Genomic DNA, 24,234 nt, shown 5'->3' with positions numbered 1-24,234 from the left:
TCCTTGAGACCAGATGGCACTTTTTCCCAAGGTTCTTTGATGAGCTTCGGGGAACCTTGTTGGGGGGACGCCGCGCTCCACCAATCGGACACGCGAGATTCAACACGACGCGAATCCACTTACGAAGCTTAAAGTGTTCTACTATAGCACGTACTCCTGAAGAATATAATAGAATAACTTGGTAGCCTACAAGGTGCTCACTATTGATACCTTGTTGGTACAAGGACCTCCGGGGCTGGATCGAAAAAAAAAGAGAGAAAAAAACGGGACCGAATTCATCCATTCTCCTACGCAAAAGGCACAAACTACACCCATGTCCCTAGCAAACCTCAAAATTGATATGCAAAACGCCGAGTCCTCCTTCCCAACTCCTAGCAATGCAAATCCTACTTTTGCAATACTCATAGCTGGCTATTTAACCTTGATCTCAAGATGTAGAATTGACAAAACGCATCAGTTGCCCTGGCTTGCCCGTCGCCTTGTGAGTACGTCGATAACGCGTGTATAAAACTTGGAGGCCTGTTGACGGACAAAAGTGATATCCACAGTAAGATATTCGGGAAGAATGGCAACCAGATCCCGGTCTCGGCTCTCATCCAAAAGAGGGATGTACTGGAACTCCGCGGTCTCGAAGTCTGCCGACGTTGCATGAGGAACAACAAGCTTGAAATGAAGCGCTACACCAGAGTTAGCATTGATTATAGCTGGGAAAATAAAAGCAACACTCACTCCCATTGCCACCCGTCTGAATACAGTCATATAGACTGTCTTCTTCCCGCTTCTTCACATCGCGGATGATAAGACCAGTTAGATCGCTATAAAGATCCTCCTTCAGCTGCGCAAATTGTGCCGCGTGCGCAGCTTCGGCCGAGGCCGCCGCAGTCGCTCGGTTGGCACCACCGCCCTTGATGGCACTACCAGGAGCCTTCACCGCCGCCTGTTCAAGCGTCGCAGTCGTGTTCCGGGCAGCAGCAAGCTTAGTCTGCAGCGCTTTAACTTCGGTCTGCGCGGCGGCGAGTTGGCTGGCCGACTGCTCAGCGTCAGACTTCAACTGATCTACTTCTGCCTCTCGCTCGTGTAGCCCCTTCTGAAGGGAGCGGCTTTTCTGGCCTAAAGCCTTCTGAGCCTCCAGTTCGGCTTTCAAGGAGCTCACTAAGTTGTTCGAGGCTGCGAATGGGTTTTAGTATAGGCCAGTAAAAACCTGAAGCATTGGCTCAACATACCAGTTGTCATTCTTTCGCACTGCTTCTTCAGCTTCTCCATGTTAGCGTTCGCCTCGACAATACCAATGTCTCTCAGGTTACGGTAACGATTCTCTAGAGTATCGTGTTTCTTGGTGAGGTCACCGAGTCTGCGCCGCAGCTCGGGCTCGCTGCCAGCTTTTTCATTTTCACCTTCAGATATCCTCTTCAACGGCGAACCCTGTGATGTCCGCAGAGAAGATTGCCTTCGCTTCGTAGGGGACACAGAAACGGGTTCTGGGGCTTCCTCCTGGATGATTGTTTCCTCGACAATCTCCTGCACAGCCGGCTCGGCCTCTGGAATGTCTTCACTCGGCGCGGTCACGGACTTTGGCCGTCTCCGCCCTGTAGGCTCGGGCTTTTTCTCAGGCTTCTCGGTTTTCACGACGGCCTTTTGCTGTCGCCCGCCCGTTGGGGTATACTGGAATTCGCCATCGGTCTCGACTTCTTTCTGCACACTAGCCTTCCTCCTACCTCGAGTAGGTGCGCCTTTTGTAGCTCTCGTGGATTTTGACGTCTGCGCAGTATTTTGAGGCGCTTCGGTCTCATCATCGCCAGCCGCTTTTTGTGGGACGGCATCGTTGTCAACGCGCGCAGATGTTTCCTGGTTTTCCGTCGCATCCTGCGCCATCTGGCCAGAATTTCTGCTTCCCTTTGGGCGGCCCCTCCTTGTCCCTCTTCTCGTAACAGGTTCCGTCGCCTGGGGCTTCGGAGCCGCAGTTTCAGCAATTGGTTTTATTTCCGCTGACTTCGATCGAGGTCTCCCTCGCGTCCTCTTCGTTGGGCGCTCATCGTGGTTTTGAGCGTGATCTGTACCGGTTTGCATTACATCTTCGTCGTCAGATCCAGCCAATCCAGAAAGGCTCGTAATGGCTTTTCGTTTAGGCATTGGGCTTAGTATATAATTCGCAGTAAGATTAAAACAATTGTCAATGCAGGGTGTGGGTTTATACAAACGACAGGGTGAACGCGATCGGTAACGGAAGCGGGCCTCGCACGCGCCTTGAAAACACCGGAGCATGTGACATGCCAGCAAAGCCACAACCCTCAAGCCGACGGATGGGAGCGCCACACTTGCTCCCGCCGAGTCGCCGACAGCCCGAACGACGTTTCCTCCAGACAACATCGCGTGCTGACTTTCGGTACATTCGCTACTGCTTTTGGGGGTTTCATCGGAGTCGGACTATAGATATTTTGGTTGATATCGGACTGTCATCTTTATCAAAGTTTATTATTCTGGATCAAGCTTCCGTCGGGCGACAAATCAACCCAACCCAGTCGAAGAACGCTCTTTCATCATGGCTTCAGCGCGTGGTCCACGATGGCAGCAGTTTCTGCAAGAGCTTGTCATGGTTGCAGGCACTGTAAGTTTTATTTCCCTTTGTTTGCGAGCCATACTTATAGCTTTCCTATAGTCAGCTTCTGCATACTTCCTGATCCGCTACCTCCTCTCTCGCCTCGATTTCGACCCGGAAAGTCAGAAGAAAGAGGAACAAAAACGTAAATCAGCTGCAATTTTACGGAAGCTGGATGGAGGCGAGGAATCGGATGGAGCTACGTCGGACAAGGGAGGGAAACGATCACGGCCAAAGCGCGGTGATCTTGTTCTTAACCAGTACGAACAAGCGATTGCGATGGATGTCGTAGCTCCAGATGACATCCCTGTATCTTTCGAAGACATCGGCGGTTTGGAAGATATCATTGAAGAGCTAAAAGAGTCCGTGATATATCCCTTGACGATGCCTCATCTTTACTCGTCTACGTCTTCACTTCTCACAGCACCTTCGGGAGTTCTGTTATACGGCCCTCCCGGTTGCGGGAAAACCATGCTTGCGAAAGCACTGGCTCATGAGAGTGGCGCCTGTTTTATTAATCTTCATATATCTACGTTGACAGAAAAGTGGTACGGTGATTCCAATAAGCTGGTCAATGCGGTCTTTTCCTTGGCTAGGAAATTACAACCCTCGATTGTTTTCATTGACGAGATTGACGCGGTACTCGGCACCAGGCGGAGCGGCGAGCACGAGGCGAGTGGGATGGTGAAAGCGGAGTTCATGACACACTGGGACGGGTTGACATCGGCAAATTCCTCGGGAGAGCCGCAACGAGTCGTTGTGTTAGGGGCCACAAACCGGATGCAGGATATTGATGATGCTATCCTGCGACGCATGCCCAAGAAGTTCCCCGTGACACTGCCACTGGCTGCGCAGCGACTCGGAATCCTAAGTCTCGTGTTGAAGGACACGAAGATTGACCGTCAAAATTTCGACCTGCACTACCTTGTCAAAATGATGGCGGGTATGTCTGGCAGTGACATCAAGGAAGCTTGTCGTGATGCTGCCATGGTCCCGGTCCGAGAGTTCATTCGAACAAAGAAGGCACAAGGCGCCCAAATCAGCTCGGTCAATCCAGACGAAGTTCGTGGCCTGCGTACTGAGGATTTCTTCTCTCGTGCCGGCGGCGTCAGGGTCATTCCACCACCCACGCAAACACCAAACCCCGCCGCGTCCAGCAAAGCCAACTCCGAAAAAGAATGGAGTACAGAAGATGAAGCGGCGTCTGAGGGTGGGACACAGCCACCCAGCGGAATGGTCGAGCCGCCGGAATGATGGAACAGACTGACATGTCGGTCGTCCACGTCATTTGTATATATCAGCAAGGGAACTGGCGTTTCATGTGCTTCATTCTTACTTGGATACGACCACTCAACGATCAATGTGACCTCTAATACCCCAATGGCAGGCCCTAGTCCATTGATCTCTTGTATACAAGGCCACCCTAATTCGTTGTTAAATATCACCGCCTATAATGCTGTCGGTAGAATGACTGTAAAGTGTTTATAGAATATCTGTTCATTATGATGATTCCAATGAAGTTGAACCTTAGTCCGGAGATACTGCGGAGCTCTCCGCGACACTAAGTAAGACTAGATAACGGCCTAGTATCACGGATAGGGCGGAGCCAAACAGGGGATGCCACAGTTATCGCCTACTGCCAGTGTGTGCATATCCAGCTAAGTATTCAATAGCAGTGGTACTTGTAAACCTGTAGTATTACTATTTGCTAGCGCACAAAGCGATTGACGCCGAGGAATATGGCTGAATTGAAGGGCTGTACTGTGTATCTTACCGTATCTTACCAGTGACAACAGACTTGTGAGACTCGCAGTTGGCAACGCAATCAACAGGGCTGAATTAAAGAAAGAGATGGGTTTCTCCAGAAACATTATTCAGCAGTCCAATTGACATTCAGCAGTGTATTGGCAATGGTGTCGCAATCTGTCAACATTACCTAAAGGATTGTCGGCTTCGAAACACGGCCCCCCGCTACCGTATAGCTTAACGAAGCTGGGAGTCGTCATCCTGCCCAGGGGACTAACCTTGAAACTCTTGCCGCATCCCGCTCCCCAACCTCCACTCCTCCGTCACTGCTGGGTCACCATTTCGAAGCCTCGACACGTTCTTACATTTCGCTCGAATATCTCAGCATTCGATTCCCTTCGCCCCGTCCCGCTGACGCACCGCCCCGGCCCTCCCCAACAACCACGCTTGGCTCGGGCGGAATCCAGGCTAATAAAGGACACGGATGCGATAGAGACACCGCATGCCGAATGGTCTATCATAGGGGCGTCCGATGGCAAACTGTGCCCCGGTGGTCTTCAACGCAGCGTTAGCTACTCCCAGGATAGTCAACGGCACCCCGTCCACTCCTCCAAACGTCCCTTCTCCTATCGCCTGGGATGAGTTCCAGAAGCGGCTCCGCCGATACCTTCACTCAGCGATCTACTTCTACCGTCCGCCCCCGCCGTTTGCTTTCGTTTACAGATGACGATGGAGATAGCATTGGGCGGCAGCCTTCGTCCTCCGGTCTCTCTACGGTGCGTTCGTCGGAGTTACCCTCCCTCCGCTCGCGTGGCGCGACCCCTTCGCCTCGACCATCTCGCACCGTTTCACCGATTCCCATGGGCCATCCTTCACGAGTCACGCAGCCTCACGGCAGCTCTCGGCCCGGGAATTCATTAGGTGGGTTTCATCCTAATGGAAAATACCAGGATCCGTTTGCTGAGTCGTCGCGAGCTGCTGTAGACTTTCTAGACGCATCCTGGTCATCGCTGCAGGGTATAGCGTCATCGCTTTTAGGGAGTGATACTACTCGTCCGACTTCAAACGGAGCCCCACGATCTCATGCCAGAAAACCGTCGCGTCCTGATTACAACTCGCGAATTCAACCCCGAACACCATCGGCTTCGACATGGGGTCCGTCGGGGCCGTCGACGCCTGAAATCGGGGCCGGAACACAAGAGGACAGACAAGCGATGGTCCAGGCGAAGAAAATGGAGGCATTGTTACTAGCAGACACAGATCCGAGCTGGGATCTTAACTCTCGGCGCAAACGGCGCGATTCTAATGACTGTCCGGCTAGACCAGACATCGATCCAGACCAGGATGAGGAGGCGCTGGTTTACGTGCATCAAGTACAGGCCGCAGACAGCATCACTGGCGTCACGATAAGATATGGCTGTCAGGCGGCAATATTCCGCAAAGCGAACGGTTTCTGGCCTAGTGATAGCATCCAAGGTCGAAAGACTGTTCTCCTACCAGTTGATTGTTGTTCGGTCAAGGGTCGGCCTATCCAACCCCCGGAAAATAAGGATCTTTTGCAAGAAGCTCCCAGCCGTCGGTCCATAGAAGACCCAAGCGGGAGCTCCATTGTCCCAGCACCTTCGCCTGCCTCTTCAAAATTCCCAAAAGACTCAGAACGAACCAACATTGACACGGAAGCCGACAGTGACCAGGTATGGAAGCACGAGTCATGGGTGCAAATTGATGGGTTCCCTGCGCCTGTTGAAATTGGTCGTGTCCCTAGGCGAGCGCTTGGATTCTTCCCCCGTACCAGGCGGAAATCACTTTGTTATAGCGATACTGAACCTGTACGAGGCCGAGAGCAAGTACCGATTATTTCAACAGAGTCTTCGCCCATTCAGCCAGCTTCGCCGCAACATGACTATCGATCTGATCGGCTCCACGTAGGCTCGCCCAAACCAAGAATTCCGGGAGGCCCAAAATCCGGCGGTGGACATAGGCGCCAGCGAAGTGGGCTAGAGCTTTCAGGGCCGGGCGTAGGCTCTCTTGATCGCAGTACCAATTTACCTGGACCAGCTATGGATGGTCTGAGCAAGTTCTTCGCCCAACACCTACCTACCTTGGCACCAAAACAAGCACCACCGAACTTTGAGAGTCTTAGCGAAAATTCATCAACTGTGGCCTCCAGCAATTCAACTAGCTTGGATAATATAGGTGGTACTGTTGAAGGCTGGGTTAGAAAGATGACTGCTCGGGCAAAGTCCAGCATCACCGATCTACAGCAAGGAACATCCAACCAGCAAGATCACGGCCTGCCTCAGGGGTCCAGAAGGAGAGGATTCGGTGACCTGATTGAACTTGATGATGGGATGGAGCCACGGAATTCGTCTGGTCTCCTCTCAGGGCCAAGCTGGAAGCCAGATTCAAACCGATCGAGCTCCAGCATTGCTAACGGAGCAAGCCTGAGGGGGCGATTTCCCAGCGCTTCACCCAGCACGAGCAGGACTCGTACTGGCTTCGACAGATATAAGGACGATTGAACGTACTGCGTCCTTATTGTACGTCACGCACGGCCGCCTTAATTTGTTTGATACCACCGTTCCCAAGATATAAACCCGTTATACGCTTCGAGCATAGCACGGCGTAGCAGGACCCTGCTTTGGTTTTTATTGCTTTTATATGAGGATATGTGCTTTCTCTGTTTCATATTGTGTACCTAGATTATGACGGTCCGTCCTCGGAGGCCTCAACCTTTCTGTCCCTGTCCAGCATGATCTTCGCGGTGAAGATCCTGGAGGCCGCCGGTCGTGCCCATTGCTGAAGGCGTGTATGCTAGCTAGAATAATCCGCTGTGTTTACCGTCCATGATCCGTCCATGATCCGTCGAGCTATTTCGCCATTCAATTAGCAATCCATAGCTTATCGAACTAGCATTTCAAGCAGTCTGCGTTGATCCGGATAAATTCCTCCGCGTATAAGGAACTAGCGAGTCCATCGCAACACATTCCCAACTTCTTCCACCTATAAGCTTCCTTCCTCCACATCCCCGGATCATTTCCCCAGTATCTCGTCTCCATCATTTCACGGAACCCCTAATCAATATGAGAATGTCCAGCCGTGACGGTATCCAGCTCTTTCTCCACCGGACTCGACTCTGCGCTATTCAGCCAAAATGCAACAGCAACAATAACATAAGTACTGCTCATGGATCACCATCTCCGCAAAAAGTAAAGGACAAATACAGGCATTGGAGATGCGGTATTGCCTCTCAACACTTCCCTGGCTAGCCATCCTGGCTATCAGGGTTTTACCTCTTCAGACCTCCGCATACGCATTGAGCCCCAACCCCGTAGTGACTATTCCCAATAGCCCTGGGGCCAAGAATACAACTACCTTCATAGGCCGCTCTCTTCCTCAGTTCGACCAGGAGCTGTTCCTTGGGATCAAGTATGCGGACGAGCCGGTTAGATTCACGCCATCGTCTCTGAAGACGACCTATGCTTCCAATGATAGTGATTTGGGACTGGTTCACCATTCATCGAAACAAGGAACAGTGCTCTACAATGCGTCGCAGTACGGATATGAGTGTCCTGGCTATGGTTCAGACACGACGACGCTCTTGCAGATGGGCCTGATCCAGATGAATGAGGATTGCCTCAATCTGAATATCGTTCGACCGAAAAAAGAGGCTGAAGATGGCCAGTTACTGCCTGTCATGGTGTGGATATTTGGTGGTGGATGGCAGCAGGGGGCGACGGCTGATCCGAGGTATGGTCTTACATTGAAGACGGTGGGAATGGCTGACCTCTAATGCTGGGCTCGTTAGGTATAATATGACCTATATCACCCGGCAAGCAGCACTAAACGGCAAGCCTATCTTGGGTGTCTCGATCAACTACCGCGTCGCCGCATTTGGGTTTTTGGATTCGGAAGAAGTTCGAGTATGTCTCTGTTAAAAAGAATTACCTTACAAGTCTGGGACTCATGACCTAGGCTTCTGGGAATAACAATCTAGGGCTACTAGACCAGCGGGTCGCCCTGCGTTGGATCAAACATAATATCGAGGCGTTCGGCGGAGACCCTGAAAAGGTCACGATATGGGGTGAATCGGCGTAGGCCACTCTCTCTACTGGTTATCCAGAATCAAACCTAACGTATACCAGGGGTGCCTATAGCGTAGGTGCTCACCTAGTAGCCAACGACGGCGATAATGAGGGCTTGTTCAGAGCTGGTATGTTTCCCTATGCATTGCAATTACCTGAAAGTTAACCGAAGAGCAGCAATCATGGAGTCTGGAAACGCAGTTGGTCCCCCGTGGAACGGCACAGATTGGTATCAACCAATGTACGATCGAATCGTGGATAAAGCAGGGTACACCTCGTCAAAGACAATTATATTTCGGAATCGCTTCTAACTGGCACAGATGCTCAAGCTGGTTGGACACGCTGCAATGCCTCCGAGAGGCTCCATTTGACAAGCTATATGCGGTGGCATTTGAAGGGTTAGAATGGTTCGCGGCTGTTGACGGCACGTTTATCAAAGAGTATCCCCAGATCAGCACCACGCAGGGCCGACTCGCCAGGGTGCCTATTCTTGTTGGGTCAAACACCGATGAGGGCGTCAGTTTTGGTACTACTGGCGTTGATACTGATGAAGACTGCATTGCGCAACTTATCTGTATATACCCTACTAACCTCCCTCTCACATAAAAAGAACCAGCCACTAACGTAATTTAGCATCGAAACGATGGGTTCTCACCACTAAACAAGCTACGGAGCTCATCACATACTACCCCAATGATCCCACAATTGGGTCCCCCTATGGCTGGGGCAACGCCACCTGGCCTGAGCTAGGGCTGATGTATAAACGGTACTCGTCCATGGCCGGTGATATAACCATGGCAGCCCCGCGCCGTCTCCTTGCAGAGACGATGGCTAAATATGAGAAGTCTGTTTACTCTTACCGTTGGGATGTAGCAGCTCTTAATGAGACGAGCAATATTGGTGTAAATCATTTTTCCGAGGTGCGCAGGCAACACTCGAGTCTACCCGATCAAATGCTAACCATTCTCTTCATTATAGATACCTTTCATCTTCGCGAACCCGGTCCAGAACATCACAAAATTAGGGGACGACCCTGCTCGTCTGGATCTCGCGAATCTGGCGGCACGCATGTGGACGTCATTTGTGGTGGACTTGGATCCAAATGGACACGGCGGTATTTTCACAACCTTTATGAGGAACATAACGTATTTTTCTGACTCTCACAAGTACCCAATATCCCGAAATGGTCACAATATCCGGCGAAGTCCAGCTCGAACTCAACTAATCCGTCGAATTTCGTCTTTCGCCTGCCCAAGGACCAAAGCTATGTTGAGAACGATGATTACCGGGTGGACGGGATGGCCTACATCAATACAATTCCGCGGTAGGGCTCAATTACAATTGCACGCGCTGGCTTAGGATTCGCCTGGTCAGTAAGCTCCCTACGAGATATACAAAGGATCACCGAAAGAATCAAACCGTCCTAGGACTCCTATGTAAATGGCGATCTGTATGTCTACTCGATATCAAACAATAACTCCTTCAGGCTCCAGGCCAACCATTCTTGTGGTATAGTTCCGTAAAGGAAAGGCTGAAATAAACCCTCAATTCCGAACCAACGCCTCAACAAACATCATCGCAAGCATGCTAAACAGGTTTCCCAAGAATATTCTTCAATTCAACCTCGCTACCAAAGCATATCAGCAATCGTACTCTATTAACAAGAGGAATGAAGAAAAAGAAGAACGTACAACACCAGCCCCGAATTAGGCGGGATCAACCCTGGGAATCCGTTCTTGCCATAGCCATAATCGCTATACAATAAGTCAGAAATCCGAAACGATCACAAACCACCGCTAATGGAGAAGAAGCAGCTTAAAATGGACAGGGTGAGACCAACGTACCTCGAAATTGTCAAAATGGCCTTCTCGCCGAGCGTCATCTGCTGCACGCCCTCATCCCAGCCTGATATCAACCAGCACCAGTATAAGCCTCTGTCTGCGAATGCGATGAACAGGTAAATAGCCAGGTAAAAAAGCCTACCAATGATAACTTTTCCAACTCCAATCTCCGTCTTCAGCGGTCCCCGGCCCTTCGACGTATCGAACCTATTGAGTGAATAACGAAACGCGCCAGGTTAGACATTCTGGCACTATTGGTCTTTCTTTTTTTTTCTTCTCATCCAACCGTACGTACTGGGTGCCCATGAAGTAGTTGTCGGCACCACTTGACTCATCATATAAACAGCCTCTGTACTCGATGATCACCGTGTCGCCCTTCTTAGCGCTGTCGCGGCCGTTTCCTGGCCGCAGGATAGTCTTTGTAACGCCGTTTAGTATGCCCATTCTATTCTGTATTGAAAGCGCACGGTCTGTGACTAGGCTTATATAGAGTGGTAATTATGGGGAATCAGTCGAGATAGGAGGGGCAAGGTAAGGAAGAAAGGAAATATAGATAGAGTGGGGGATGGGATAGTTTTGTAGCTAGGGCACTTAGGCAGAATTAGCATTTGGCATTAATGCTCGCTAATAGCAGGCTTTTTATCCATGATGCGACTTAAATTTATGGGGAGGGAATCCGGACGGTTCGTACTCCGTACCATCCTGCGAGTATACTAATCGTTCCCAGTTAGTGGACGGAGGGATTCTTCAGGGTTAGTACCCAAGCTAGCCAGTCTGGTAGCCATGCAGATTCTCCGCTGCAGTTGGGACGGCGGTTGGTTGAGGGGGCAAGCAAGCGAAGGATGCGATTTCGTGATCTTACGGTGTAGAGTGGTTGATCGACAGGATTCCACGTTGTGTCTCGCTATCATCTTCCTCAGTCCACGCACGTTGGTCTACACCAGTCGGACTTTTAGTCTCTCGAATCTTCGACTAACTAGTTAGTGGATGTGATCGGCCTTGACATGCAAAGACTGCGTGGGAGGCTGACGGAGTAATAATATTGGTGCTATGAACTGCAACTGTTGTCTTTGCCGACATTGACAATATCGACGAAGAGGTGAGCTTTACCTCTTCCTCCAACATCAAAGTGGCAAGGCGGACATCCACCGCCTATACAGTAAACGAAGCCTTCACCATCAGGCTACACAGATAGTCTCGCCTGTTCCTAGCGCAGAGATGGACACATATAGAAGGGCCTTCCATGCCTATTCAAAATAAGAGATTATGCACTGCTTTTCATAATATGATCATAGTCTTTCCACGGTTGCCATGGTGCTGCAGGGCCATTGAATTGCCTAGCTTCCTTTCCAAAAGCTCATGCTCTTCATCTCGTCAACAGACACGGATTTGATGAGCGTATGAGGAAATCGGCTATCAACCGCGGGCTGAGTCTCGCCTTCGGCCCTGAGATCGAGATAGTACAGTGTTGCAATGCCCGTCTTCTCAATGAAATCAAGCACCCGGTGGTAATTCAGCCCAACCTGATCCAACCCGTGACTATCGTCAGACAAACAGAAACGGCCTCCGCGGGTCAAAAACTCCTACCCATGTCCGATTAGAATCTTATCTTGCATGCGGTACTCTCGCACATGACTGCATCCGCCGGATGCCGAAGAAAAAGAAAGAAAAGAAACTGACTTACCTTGCATATCTCCGCCTTGGGATAAGGCTCACTCATGCCCTTCCGCAGCGCAGCAGAATTCAGCTCCAGGATACCACCATATCCAGCCACGTAGTCCAAATTGCGCAAGATCCGCTGCCAAACTCCGGGCCATTGCTTGAAACTCCGCTCAGGATCATCGCTCTTGAGCCGGATGAGATCGAAATGTCCAACGACTAGCGGCTTCAACTGCTGTAACATATCCAGCTGCTCGTCAAAGTAAGCCTCGAATAACCGCTCATCCGAGCCGCCGGTCAAGTCGCGCGCCTTTTCGTACATCTCGCGGTCATAGTCGATCGGCACGGTGCGCGTGTGATGTAACGATCCCATGAAGAACTCGAACGGGAACGCCTTCATCGACGTCTCAACTAGGGCTCGCGACTCGGGTCGGATCCAGTCAATCTCGAACCCGACGAGAATCCGGATCTGACCGGCATACTTTTCCCGTAATCTAGTTGCTTCGTGGAAATAGTCCGCCTCGTTCGCAATCATCCATGACCCCGTTTGGCCAGATTCAATCTATATTGGAAGTTAGCAAAAAAGAAAAAGCACATACACATACACACATGTGTTGGTTAGGCCGCGATGCGTTTCGATGAGGCATTTTCCCTCGTTCCCTCTTCTTTCACGCTCTCTTCGCGGAGTAATTGCTTTTTCGCCGGCATCTCTCCCCCACGCCAGGCTAGCTAGGACACGGCCGGACATGACATATCAGGGCAGGGACGGGAACCAAATACCTCTTCTGGGTAGTAATCCAATTCTCCGCGGGGCATATGTTCCGTCAGGCAAAATACTTTGAATTTTTTTGCGATTGCCAATTGGATAACTTCCTCAAGGGAGTCTTTGGCGTGTCCGGGGCAGAACTGCCCTGAGTGGCTATGGTGTGAAAATGGCATAATGGCCGGGGTATTCAGGAGCCGTAGACAAATTCAGATTGGTTCTAGGGTTGTGCGGTTAATATATTGGGTGGGCATTGGGAGAAAAAGCGGTATTGACAAGCAGCTTATGCTTGATGAGGTCAACTTACGGTACAAAGTGCCCCGCGCGGGGATAACAATCTGGATGTTGATGGGTGCAAACTGCAAAGGCAGGCAGATTAGGAACGTTATTTAATTGCGAACAGACCCTGCCCAGATCTCGGGTGGCAATACTGGGAGTATAAAGATGGAGCCAGACACGAAGGCGTGTTACAGGGAGTTAGATAAAATTGGTAATGGATTTATTTGGGTTGTGACGCAGTAAATTTCCGCTGTCTCCGCAGCGTGCGGCGACTCTACTATAACATCTATAAACACACCATTTAAGGAAAACGAAATATGGCTAAGCATGAATTGGTAATTTATTGGTGTTAATTGCCACACGGAGGCCTAGTACTCCAGATGTAACATTCACACAATGTCTATAATGTCCACCAGGACGGCCCCAGAAATCCATCCATTTATGCCAAATATCGCCTGGAATATACCGACAGCGAAAAAGACAGGAGTTTCTTCAGCTCCATTCCAGCGTTCAGTCTTATTCCAATGGCACGGGGTTGCGCTTCAGCACACAAAGTCACCAGGCAAGCTCTGGTGGGGATAGAGTATAGCATTTGCGCCATACAAGCTTGCCCACCGGTTCCAGGACGCGAGAACTTTGCAGCGCAGTTGGCCCGATTTATTGGCGACCCCAACCAGGTCAAGTATTCATTTCCATCTCCTCGCACATCTCGACTTTCAACCTGCCGCAAGCACAGTCGCAACAACATACTCCCCATCATGCGATATCGATAACCGTCCCACCCTCCCCCTATCGCCCTCTCTATTGGGATCAAAGAGCACAACCTCGGGTCTGCCCTCAGCGCCATCCTCTCCGCCAACCTGAACAACAACATCCTTCCATCCGACCCCCTTTGCGCCAGCCGCAGCCGCCTTCCGCGCCGCCTCTTTCGCTGCAAACCGTCCGGCAATCCACCGCGCCATATCGGGTGCAATGCGCGTTGGCGCACCTGCGCCCTCCTTTTTTAGGTTTAGTTTATCCGAATTGACCGGGGGAAGAGGGAATCGGGCGCGGAAATCTCGTTGTTCCTGCTCGGTGAGGATGCGCCGCGTGAAGCGGGTGAGGTAGCCTCCTGGGCGGGTAATAAGGCGCGTTATGCGGGGAAGGTGGACGATGTCAGTGCCGATATTGAGAGCGAGCGGGAAGGGGAGAGGCGGTGGTTTCATGGTGAGGATTCGAGGGTGGGAGTGAGTGTAGATTGGAACGTTGGATAGCTAAAGCTTCGCTTTTTTGGGTTCGGGGGAAATTGACCCTACAAGGGTGACTAAGCCAACATTATCACTCATGTCAAGGAGACGAGATATGTATTCTCTTCACAGGTAGTATGATTTCCTAAATAGCGAGAGAGATTTGATCCACAACGGTCCGCAAGTTTACATTGAGTATAAAGACTACGGGGACAATCCATCGCTTCAACTACAGGGCAGTCTCCGATCTTGCTACGCCACCCTCATGGCACAATTGCACAATTATGAAAGGAAAATAAGCCTTCCAGGCGTATACCTCTATATGTACATATCCGCCTAGTCGACGGTCTCTATCAAGCCGTCGGCTAGCGATCACAGTCACTTCAATCGCTCTAACCCCTCACGCTTCCAATCATTATGCATATCAGGTTATCCTGGGGAAAATGCATCGTGTTTCGAGTCTTGGAGATCAGGAAATCATCCGGCGTTTTAGGTATCCTAGGGATACTCTAATGGTTTTCCTTCTTGGTCTCCCCGTTCATTTGTTTCAGGAAGTCCCTAAAGACAAGTCAGCCAATTGGTCTAACGTTCGTGTCCACGAGAATTGGACATATTGCAACGACTCAAATCTCAACATGTTGTTGCGCAGGGCTCGTGTGCTGCTAGCATGCGGGGAAACATACTGGATGAAAACCTCCTCGTCCTTGGAAGACGCCTGGATCGGGGGAGCGGCGGGCTTCTGCTGGGCACCACCGCCACGGGTAGCAAGGTAGACACCACCGAAGAGGGAGCCGAGGATACCGAGGGCGAGCTATATAAAAATGACAAGCATTAGCCAGCTTCCTGTTAAGCGGCACTCCGTGTCCTTCCCGGACGACAGGAAAGGAGCCAGAAGACGCCAGGGCGACGGGGACGTACGTGGTGAGAGCCGACCTGCTTGCCGGCGAGCTGGTAGTAGACGACCATTATGATGATTGAGGGGGGAAGGAGTTCGAGATTGAACGGTTAGGGCGAATGAAGCGGTTCGAAAGAGCTGGTTCTGCGGCAGTCGTCCGAACGGCACAGCGATGGAAGTCACGGTCGGTTGGGGCTTACCAGATGCGGTTAGCCACAAGTTTGTGTCTGAGTCAGCAATGCAAGGTGCATAACACCACATGACGTCCCGATAGCTCCCGGGGGTGAATGACGTCGGGAACTTGGACCACCACACGAACTCTCAGTCTGGACTCTCCGCTTCGGAGAAATACCCAGTGAGCTGAGAAGGACAAATCTGTCAGTATCGCGGAGGCAGGTCGTGGGAAATTGAAGAGAACGGTTGAGAAAGTCTCACATCGGAACTTTCGTAGGTCTCATGCCATCGCTCGTCATGATCAGAGAAGCAGCTTATACCGAACCTCGGGGAAGAGAATACTTCCCTGGCCCTCTAGCTGGATCTCCCGGTGGTGCCGATGTATCAAGACGAAAGGAGGCTGTACCGCTGTCGTAGCATAGTAATATATTCCTGCTGCTGAAACCACCCCCCTCGCTCCTTCTCACTTACTTCATATCTCCTCCACCTCCATTTTTTCTCCATCCTCCCCTTTACTTGTACCTCCACGCGCAAACCCATCATGTTCTGGGGAAAGGGAAAAGAAGAGCCACCCCCTGAGCCCCAAGAGCCCGTTAAACGGGCAAAGCTCAACCCTCATCTACAAAGAATCGTCGATCACGACGACCACTTCTACGACGATGTGTACAGTCCATAGTACGTCTCCATTGAATCCGCTGTCGCGTGCCGACCATCCCCATCCCATCCCCATACCCCGCCACCCCCACAGCTATACCCGCAAGCCAAGTTCCAGCTACAGCTGGCAGCTCGCTCAAGCTCGAATATACAGCCGGACGCGCTCCAAAATGCAAGTTCTCTAACAGAAATCCAGCTCCGTCGACTCAACCGACACCCCCTACCGCTACGCCGGTTACGCCACACGTGTGCGCACTCTCCTCCTCTCCGCCCATCGCTACGTCGCCTACACCTCCGACATAGGCGAGTCATTCCGCCCAATCGCCCATCCCATCCTCGTGCGATCCGCATACGCCATCTCCTGGACGTACCTACTCGGCGATGTCGGGCACGAAGGGTACAAGGCGTACCTACGCAACCGGCGGGTCCTGGCACCACCCTGCGAGGCATACAAGGATTCGTCAGACCTAACACATCAGGAAGTAGTCCTGGGCATGGCGACGGGAAATGTCGCGGGACCGTTGAACGACTCCCCTTCGTCATCAGGTTCATCACGCCTTAGCAGACAAGAGGCGGGGGGTGGTGATACGCTCACGCCCTGGCCGACAGCGCGAGTCCCGCTGATTGAAGATTACCGGGTAGTTATGGCGCAACGCGCATTGTTCCAGGGTCTCGCAAGTATGGGACTTCCGGCTTTGACGATCCATACTGTGGTGAGGTATTCTGGGCGGGCGTTGAAAGGCGCAAAGAGTACATTTATGAGGACGTGGGCTCCTATCGGGGTATTTTTCCCCTTTTCTTCTTCCAATAAAACCCTCATTATACCTCTGAGAGTATACAATTTACTAACTGGTACCCAGCTCGGTCTCTCCGTCGTTCCGTTCTTGCCTTACATCTTCGACCACCCTGTCGAGAATGCAATTGACTGGGTGTTCCGCAATGGACTACGTATTTACGGAGGTGAAGGCGCCATCCGAGAGTTACCACGGCATTCAGAAGTTTCAAGGACAGGGAAGGATCAAGATCACGAGGACCCTACATCTCTAGACCATTTCCATATCAAGGTGCAAAAGGGGGAGGCTCCAGCCAACGGGAACGTACGCTGGGAAGACTATAAAGAGGATCTGCTGCGCGCGAAAGAGCAGAGGAAGCGCGAGCGCGAGGAGCGCGGAGAGTCTGGGATTCTGGCAATGTTGGGGTTCGGGTCAAAGCAGAAAGAGAACAAGAACAAAACTGAGTGAGCACTTTGCCAGATGGGGTTCGAGGATGCAGGAACGGAAGGCTATTTTAAAGCTGTTGGCGGCGCATTATCTCGACTCGGCTGTATGTTTTACATGTCCTACGCAGTCTCTACTCGACTCTCTTTTTCTCATCGTTGCCCAAGTGTACTCTACGATTCTTATTTCTTCAAGACCTAACATGGCATATAATAACCCGCATCGGCAGGGCTTTACTTGACTGGGTGCCTTTATCAAACAAGGAGTTATCATATCCATAAGAACAACTATTAACATCTAAATTCATGCCAAACATGGCTCGTCTCTTCTCTCTACTGTCACTTCACTATACAGCTGTACAAACAAGAAAGGATAAAGGATAGAGTCGGATCAAGGTAGAATGGAATGATATCCAAAAAGAGTTAAAAGTGACGAGAGAACGGTTGTGGTGTAGTCAGGTCTCTGCGCTGTCACAGAAGAGGATTCAAGAAGAGAAGATAGAAGAGGGGGAAAAAATCAGAAACAATATGGGGAATAGGTGAAAAAAAGAAGAAAAGTATGTAGAAAAGAAGAGAAAAGGAGGCGTGACGACGCCGTCGTATAGAAGATACAGGTAGAAGCCAATAATATACCAACAAGCATCCCACGGACAAGGGAAAGCGGTGCAGAGACCTTTGTTTCTCCCATCCACTCTTCCTGGGCTATACAGCCTAGTCTGCCTTGACCCAAGACCATGTGATTATTTATTTATTTTTCTTTGTACATCGTTTCGATGGGCTTAGTTCCATCCCAACGAGTTTTCGGCCATAACAGGAGCGCTGATCATTTGCGTGCGTTGGGTGCCGCGGCTGTTTTGACTGCCGCGAGACACGCGGCCACCGCCGGTGAACAAAGATCCACCACCCTCGCTCATCTGATCGACTGTTGAGCTGGTGCGACGGTGAAGTTGACGCTTCTTGCGGTACCGGCGGGCGACCCAGAACATTCCGGCACCATATGCGGCAGCACCAGCCACGACACCAACGCCAATACCGACAGAGCTTGGCTTGGCTTTGCCACTGCTGCTAGCTCCAGCGGTCGAATCATCGTAGCCGCCGTTATTTGAGCCATTGTCGTCGTCATTGTTGCTGCCAGAATTACCGCCGCTGCCATTGGACGAGGAGCTTCCGGTGCCATCATAGTCGCCAACAATAAGTGGGATGGAGGGATCGATCATAGACACCAATGTCTCAACAGATTCACTAGGCTGGTTGTAGAGTCTGGAGTTGGGGTTGTGCAGCAGCTTCTTCAGGTTTTCCACGTCGCGTGTCGGAACGTACGCTTGAGCAACAGTTGCAATGTATCCAGTAACTGCTTCGTTGTCATACTGAGAGATACCGAACATCGGAATGTCGTCGGTAGACCCCTCGAGGGCGTAAGCCAGGCCTTGCGGAACGTAAAGGAAAATCTGAGACACAGACAACGGGTTGGTTGCAACGAATGAATAGCGAAGCTCCTTGGTGAAGCCCACTTGGATCAAAGTGGAGTCTTCAGGGGGGCTTGGAGGGCCTTGAGCTGGGGCGATGGATCCAGGAAGCTGGGGAGCGGAAGTGCTAGTCGTCGTTTCGGTTGCTGTCTCCTGCTCAGTCTGACTAGGTTCGATGATAATGCTGGTCGGCACCCAGTCGGTTGGTTCCGAAGTGGCCTGGTCGGTGGTTGACGGAGTCTGCGTGCTTGTGGGCTGTTCCGTGATTGTGGGCTTCTCCGTGCTGGTAATTGGAGTAGGTGTGGACGCGGGAACAGTGGTAGAGGTAGGCTGATGAGAAACAGTGGAGCTCGAAGTGATCAAACCTCCTTCCGAGGAAGAAGTAGGGATACCTGAGTTGCTAGAACTAGACGTATGTGCTGGCGGGATGACTGGGACCGAAGTTGTCGAGCTTCCAGATGAGGGGAAAAGAGCGCTCGTCACATCAGAAGGCAAAAGGCCAGAAGTAGGCACGATGTCAATTGAGCTTGAAGATGACTGTGTCGACTCGGGGACGCTGATTGGGATTGTCGGCAGATCGAGCAAATTGGTCGAAGTGCTTGAAGATGTGGGCACAGCGCCAGTGGAAGTAGAAGACTCGCCGGGGAAAAGATTAGGAAGCGAAAGGCCAAAAGTGCTGGTGGGTGTCGGACCCGGGGTGTTTGACGTCGAAGACGAGGTGCCATCAAGACCGCCCAACAAGTTGACCGAAGTACCGGTTGTAGTAGATGTCGCACCACTGGTTGTGCTCGTAGTAGATGGCGAAGAATCGCCACCCAGGTTTAAATCAAGACCAAGTAGGGGTTCAGACGAAGTAGAAGTAGCGGTAGGCGACGTCTGAGTGGTGGTTCCAGTGCTCTTTTCAGTGCCAGTCGTAGATGAAGAAGACGAAGTCGAAGAATCACCCCCCAAGGTCAAACCAAGATCAAGCAAGTCCTCGGACGTGCTAGTCGGCTTAGACGCGGTGTCAGTAGTAGTTCCCGTGCTGGTCGAGGTCGAGGTCGAGGAGGAAGACGAGGAATCGTTGTCAGGATTCAAAATTGAACCAAGTCCACCAAGCAAACCATCTGACGAGGTGGTGGTCGACGCAGATGTAGCGGTGTCGGTGGTGTCAGTAGACTTCGTGTCGACCGCGTCATTAGCAGGTTGTGAGCTACCTGTCTTAGTTGTGCTCGAGCTGTCTGACTCGGTAGTTGAACCGGCAAGGCCATCCCATAAATCGTCCAGTGGGCCTTTATCTGTTGTCGTCGACGAGGAGCTGCTGCTGCTAGTCTCAGTAGGTTTGGAGTCCGCAGTAGTTGTAGCTGTAACAGCTGCTACTGTAGCCTCCGAGGTAGTGGTAGAAGCAGCGCCTGTCGCAACGCCGGTACTGGCAGTGCCAGTAATAGTGTGCGTCTTGCCATTATCGTCGACTGAGACAGTAATCGGCACAACAACAACATCTGGTTGCTCGAGTTCCTTAGCTGAGGTGGTGGTGGAGGTGGTGGTGGTACTTTCAGGCTCTTGTTCTTGATCATTGTTAAAGATTGAACCTAACCAATTCTTTGGGTTCGAGTCTTGGCCACCTAGTAAAGAGCCGAATTGGCGTTTGAGCTGCTTGTGATCGTAGCGAGCATTAGGTTGAGTAGCGGCAACCAACTCCAGCCCACCGAGCGACAGAACAGCCGCAAGAAGAGCGGTTTGGGAGACCATGGTGATTTTGCTAACGCAAGACGGTCAGGAAGACGCGGGGAATGGCAGAGACGATGGCAGCTGTATAAAAGAGAGGACTGAGCAAGGGCTCAGGAGTTCGGGCCGAAACCCAAGGATGCAGGACGAGTTCGAGCGCCGATACTGGATGCGATCGTCCAACGTCTGAGGCTGGCGGCTGGCGGCTGGCGGCGATTGTCTTGTTTCCTCCTTTTCTTTTGTCCGCAAGGGGCAACGAGGCTGGAGGCGATACGCGTGGGGGAAACGATGGATATTCCTCGAGTGGGTAAACAAATCCAGTTGAAAGAGCGGCAGGGGATGGGTTGACAGGCGAGTTAACCAACAAAAACCCCTTTAATTAATTTTGAGCGATAAAGTAAGCTGATAAACGAGTGTGAATGCTGTAAGGAGCGAGCGGCGGTATCTAGAACAGGCGACTGTCAAAAAAAAAAAAGGATGGCGGAGGTGGTGGTGGTTGTTATGGTACCTGTTTCAAATGAGGGCGCGACCGTGGGATAGGGGGCGCAAGGAGAAATAGCAGGCGATGAATTGTCAGTCCCAACGGTTCATTGACGTAGAAGAAAGAAAGAAAACCAAGCACTGGCAACGTCAACGACAGCACCAACGATGGCGAAGCATAGGGAGTAGGTGAAGAAGAGAGAGGATAAGGGAGAGGAGTCAAGTTGAGAAGAACAACAGCAGGAGAGAAAGGAGAAGAGGAGACTGGGGAGAGGGGGGAGCCCGTGGCAGTGGAGGGTCGTGGCAATAGCACAGCGTACTAGACACCACAAGTGGGTTACGCAGCAGACACTGGCGTATTATCATTTCTGTATCTTTGTTCTCGCTTCTAAGAATAACTCTTTTCTTCGCTGCTCTTCCAGACCGTCCTCTCCTTCCTCAATCTTGAGCTGAAAAAGACCTTGTTTCAGCCTGCTCTCTTTGCTTTCAGAGAATGTGCAAGATGACAACATCCTTTGGGTACGCTCATGCAGAGTCAACGTCAGAGACCATTACAGAGACGCTACAAATATGAGGCCAGGCTAGGGCCAATAGTACCGAGTCGAACCGTTTGGTAAGACAAAGACAACACGAGGGCCTTAGCTTCTTGGAGGCTTGGTGCGATTTTACGCCATGATGGCTAGCTCCAAGAGTTCTCTTCCATCTTGAAGAATTTGGATCGACGGGCGACCGAAAGGTAAACTGGTCGACTAGAATTCAGGATCCATCTCAGAAGACTTGAAGCGACTGAGTTGGCAGAAGATCGCTGCGTCTCAAGACGGATTGTCGAGCACAGCGCCAACGTCAGACAGAGGCTCAGAGGCGGAAGGCTGTGTGGCCTGTGAACAGATCAACAGTATCAGTTGAGCCTTGCGACTTGATGGTCGAGAATAAACGGCGAGGTTGAGCAGGAGATCTCGCCTCCACCAGCACAGTTCTGACTTCTGTGGTACTATCTACAAGGAGAGTGCCGGGCGACTTCGAGGAGTGGAGGCAACCAACACTTTCCAAATTGGCCTTGGATGACGGACCTTGCAGCGATGGTGCAAAAGACCGCAACCACGGCCAGTAAAATCGAGGCGCCGATCGGCATAATTGCAGGGCGCACATCGCAATGGCAAGGGCGGGTCTGCGCACAGCAAGCCCAACCTCATTTGGTCCAGGCCGAGACCGCCGGCGTGTCTTTGGCGGTCTTTAGTCTCTTTAGTCTCTTTAGTGCCGCAGGTTCCTGGATTGCGGTGGGGCCGCCCGGTGCGTGTCTGTAGCCCAAACTCTGTGCGTCCTTGCCTCCCACCACGCCAGTGCTGCCGATCACCACATCACCGAAGTCTGTTTTCCATCACAGCGCGAGCATTCTCAAGTGGGCTTCAAAAGAGGGCTGATTTGGAAGAAGACAAGAATCGAGATCTCGATCCTCAGCAAACAACCCAAACATTTCGATGCCCCTTTTCCCTGAAATTGCACAAACACCAAGCTTGTCTCACCAGTTATCCTCCAGGGCCTCCACGATGCCTAAACCATCTGCCGGAGCCCACTCGGTTATCACATCCCTTTCCCGCGCATGGTCCTCCGCTCGTGTGCTTTTCCCTGAACGCCAGTCCGGAGAAACGACGGGGAACCACCGGTAGTCGCCCAATTAGCCGGAAGTTGAAGAATCAGGAATAATACTACTGGATTCGAAGGAGTGGTGTCAAGAACGTCACCACGTGCATGGCTCATCAAGAATGCGTCTTTGATTCAGAGTACCCAGGGTCTCAAGCAGATCGGCCAAACCACATTCTTCGCACTGAGGCTGAAACAGTTTATTCTGCAAACATGATGTTATGGCATTCCTTGTAAAATGAATCTCTCTGGACCAAAGGGACGTGCGACATGTAGTCAGTCCCACTCCCACGGTGGGGAGCACATTTGCGACCTCGACGCTCTGTGATTCCGAGTCTCCGACCAGCATGAAGCTCCTTGATTTTCCTGGCCAGCCCTGTCACAGACTCACAGGATGAAGAATGAGGGTCTGGCGCGATCTCCTTACTTTTCCACGTCAATTCCCGGCAGAGTCCAGACTTGCTGATCGACGCCAGCGGCTAGTAAGCACCATGGGCATGAAGGCATGAAGTTGGCATGAACACAACGTTCGTCTCTTGGATGGTGTGACTGAGTCACCCGGTCCCAGGAATTCTCTGTCCCCTTGGGCTCTTCCCCTTCCCCTGGCCAGCTGTGAAGCTCATCAGCGAGACCATGGATGTTACCCGACGCTAAGCCTGTTCCTGACCACACGCCGCTCCCCACCGCCAATCAGCTCGCCGGTCGCCCAGGCCCAAGATTTGGCCCAGCAGCTCCCAAGGTTCATGCTGGACAGCAGCGGCATAAAAAAGAAAATACTGCGCTGCCCTTCATTTCTGGCTTCGTGAAAATCTCCGGCCAGCGCAGGAATTGGAATCTTGGACCCGCAACATGCACGAGACCGCGCCTATCAGTTCTCCTATCCCCAGCATCCCTCGCCTTGTTCTGATAGAACATTCTGGCTGCCCAACAGTAACACCTTGTCACCGACATACGCCACCGACAGCGTGCAGATCAGGCACCCAACAATCCTATGTCGGTATGAGTACGGGAATTTATCGACCGGTGGACACAATTATTCGAAGCCAATCCAATTCCAATATCAGGGTTCTACCACCAGATACTCAGCTTCAAAACTATACCACGCTGGCATCATCCAATCATTAACACAAATCATTAACATTTCATCGCTCTGGGACTTTCTCTTTCCAGTTTTGACTTTCCCTCATAGATTCCCATGCTCCTAGCTTTCTCTTACAGCTTCGCCTTGACCGGCCCCGTCACAACAGCCGAACACTCCATCTCAACATCCGAGCCCATCGGCAAAGTCTTGACAGCCACACACGTCCGGGCCTTCAGAACAAATTGTAGTACATTAGCCTCAGATCAAAAACCCGGCAAGCGATGGAGTGAGATGAGAAAAGGAGTTAGGGAAGACATACCGGCCTCGGGACCGGAAACCCCTCCATATAAGCATCATTCATATCCTTGAAATCCTTCATGTCAGCCAGAAATACGTTCACTTTGGCGACGTCAGCGAGGCTAGACCCGCTCGCTGTGAGGACGGCGCCGAGGTTTGCGATGATTTGGCGCTACCGTGGCTCCGTATTAGCATTTTTCCGATAAAGAAGTGGCAACGCTTTATTTGAAGTTATATAGAGAGACAGGAGGGGGGATTGGTAGCATACACTTCGATCTTTTACACTCCCTTCCACGATCTTCTCAGTCTTGGGGTCGACCCCGAGCTGACCAGAGCAGAAGACGATGTTCCCGACGACCGTGGCCTGGGAGAGAAATGGCGCGGGTGCCGGGGCGTCGGATGACCGGACGTGGATTTTAGACATTATG

The 24,234-nt window shown here is 51.5% G+C and overlaps 11 protein-coding genes across 11 annotated transcripts; 4 read left to right on the top strand and 7 right to left on the bottom strand.

Moving 5' to 3' along the window:
* Positions 1–453: 453 nt before the first annotated feature.
* On the bottom strand, positions 454–2,130 carry APUU_80716S (putative chromosome segregation protein (Pcs1); the record flags this gene model as incomplete). The annotated part of the gene is made up of 3 exons (XM_041697028.1): positions 454–677; positions 730–1,167; positions 1,224–2,130. The coding sequence occupies 3 exons, from the start codon at positions 2,128–2,130 to the stop codon at positions 454–456; spliced, it is 1,569 nt and encodes a 522-aa protein (XP_041562599.1).
* Positions 2,131–2,539: 409 nt separating this feature from the next.
* On the top strand, positions 2,540–3,850 carry APUU_80715A (protein-degrading AAA family ATPase MSP1; the record flags this gene model as incomplete). The annotated part of the gene is made up of 2 exons (XM_041697027.1): positions 2,540–2,605; positions 2,657–3,850. 2 exons carry the CDS (start codon positions 2,540–2,542, stop codon positions 3,848–3,850), a joined length of 1,260 nt encoding a protein of 419 aa, XP_041562598.1.
* A 1,130-nt stretch (positions 3,851–4,980) lies between these two features.
* On the top strand, positions 4,981–6,864 carry APUU_80714A (putative LysM domain protein; the record flags this gene model as incomplete). Its single annotated transcript, XM_041697026.1, has 2 exons — positions 4,981–5,263; positions 5,327–6,864. 2 exons carry the CDS (start codon positions 4,981–4,983, stop codon positions 6,862–6,864), a joined length of 1,821 nt encoding a protein of 606 aa, XP_041562597.1.
* A 713-nt stretch (positions 6,865–7,577) lies between these two features.
* APUU_80713A (putative triacylglycerol lipase (LipA)) lies at positions 7,578–9,755 on the top strand (the record flags this gene model as incomplete). Its single annotated transcript, XM_041697025.1, has 9 exons — positions 7,578–8,092; positions 8,151–8,265; positions 8,318–8,436; positions 8,488–8,555; positions 8,605–8,695; positions 8,748–9,001; positions 9,061–9,347; positions 9,406–9,541; positions 9,595–9,755. 9 exons carry the CDS (start codon positions 7,578–7,580, stop codon positions 9,753–9,755), a joined length of 1,746 nt encoding a protein of 581 aa, XP_041562596.1.
* Positions 9,756–10,014: 259 nt separating this feature from the next.
* On the bottom strand, positions 10,015–10,712 carry FKBP3 (FKBP-type peptidyl-prolyl cis-trans isomerase; the record flags this gene model as incomplete). Its single annotated transcript, XM_041697023.1, has 5 exons — positions 10,015–10,054; positions 10,119–10,181; positions 10,272–10,332; positions 10,411–10,475; positions 10,564–10,712. The coding sequence occupies 5 exons, from the start codon at positions 10,710–10,712 to the stop codon at positions 10,015–10,017; spliced, it is 378 nt and encodes a 125-aa protein (XP_041562595.1).
* Positions 10,713–11,605: 893 nt separating this feature from the next.
* Positions 11,606–12,866, bottom strand: HIS2 (histidinol-phosphatase; the record flags this gene model as incomplete). The annotated part of the gene is made up of 3 exons (XM_041697022.1): positions 11,606–11,851; positions 11,953–12,489; positions 12,708–12,866. The coding sequence occupies 3 exons, from the start codon at positions 12,864–12,866 to the stop codon at positions 11,606–11,608; spliced, it is 942 nt and encodes a 313-aa protein (XP_041562594.1).
* Positions 12,867–13,685: 819 nt separating this feature from the next.
* APUU_80710S (uncharacterized protein) lies at positions 13,686–14,174 on the bottom strand (the record flags this gene model as incomplete). The annotated part of the gene is made up of 1 exon (XM_041697021.1): positions 13,686–14,174. The coding sequence occupies one exon, from the start codon at positions 14,172–14,174 to the stop codon at positions 13,686–13,688; it is 489 nt and encodes a 162-aa protein (XP_041562593.1).
* Positions 14,175–14,704: 530 nt separating this feature from the next.
* Positions 14,705–15,161, bottom strand: APUU_80709S (ATP19 family protein; the record flags this gene model as incomplete). Its single annotated transcript, XM_041697020.1, has 3 exons — positions 14,705–14,753; positions 14,879–15,006; positions 15,114–15,161. The coding sequence occupies 3 exons, from the start codon at positions 15,159–15,161 to the stop codon at positions 14,705–14,707; spliced, it is 225 nt and encodes a 74-aa protein (XP_041562592.1).
* A 644-nt stretch (positions 15,162–15,805) lies between these two features.
* On the top strand, positions 15,806–17,159 carry APUU_80708A (mitochondrial fission process 1 family protein; the record flags this gene model as incomplete). The annotated part of the gene is made up of 3 exons (XM_041697019.1): positions 15,806–15,939; positions 16,115–16,700; positions 16,779–17,159. 3 exons carry the CDS (start codon positions 15,806–15,808, stop codon positions 17,157–17,159), a joined length of 1,101 nt encoding a protein of 366 aa, XP_041562591.1.
* A 754-nt stretch (positions 17,160–17,913) lies between these two features.
* APUU_80707S (putative mucin family signaling protein Msb2) lies at positions 17,914–20,331 on the bottom strand (the record flags this gene model as incomplete). The annotated part of the gene is made up of 1 exon (XM_041697018.1): positions 17,914–20,331. The coding sequence occupies one exon, from the start codon at positions 20,329–20,331 to the stop codon at positions 17,914–17,916; it is 2,418 nt and encodes an 805-aa protein (XP_041562590.1).
* Positions 20,332–23,640: 3,309 nt separating this feature from the next.
* APUU_80706S (uncharacterized protein) lies at positions 23,641–24,230 on the bottom strand (the record flags this gene model as incomplete). The annotated part of the gene is made up of 3 exons (XM_041697017.1): positions 23,641–23,739; positions 23,829–23,978; positions 24,075–24,230. The coding sequence occupies 3 exons, from the start codon at positions 24,228–24,230 to the stop codon at positions 23,641–23,643; spliced, it is 405 nt and encodes a 134-aa protein (XP_041562589.1).
* Between the last annotated feature and the right edge of the window lie 4 nt (positions 24,231–24,234).

This window comes from Aspergillus puulaauensis, chromosome 8 (assembly GCF_016861865.1).
Source record: "Aspergillus puulaauensis MK2 DNA, chromosome 8, nearly complete sequence".
Classification (NCBI taxonomy): domain Eukaryota; kingdom Fungi; phylum Ascomycota; class Eurotiomycetes; order Eurotiales; family Aspergillaceae; genus Aspergillus; species Aspergillus puulaauensis.
This window is presented reverse-complemented; position numbering and strand designations above follow the sequence as displayed.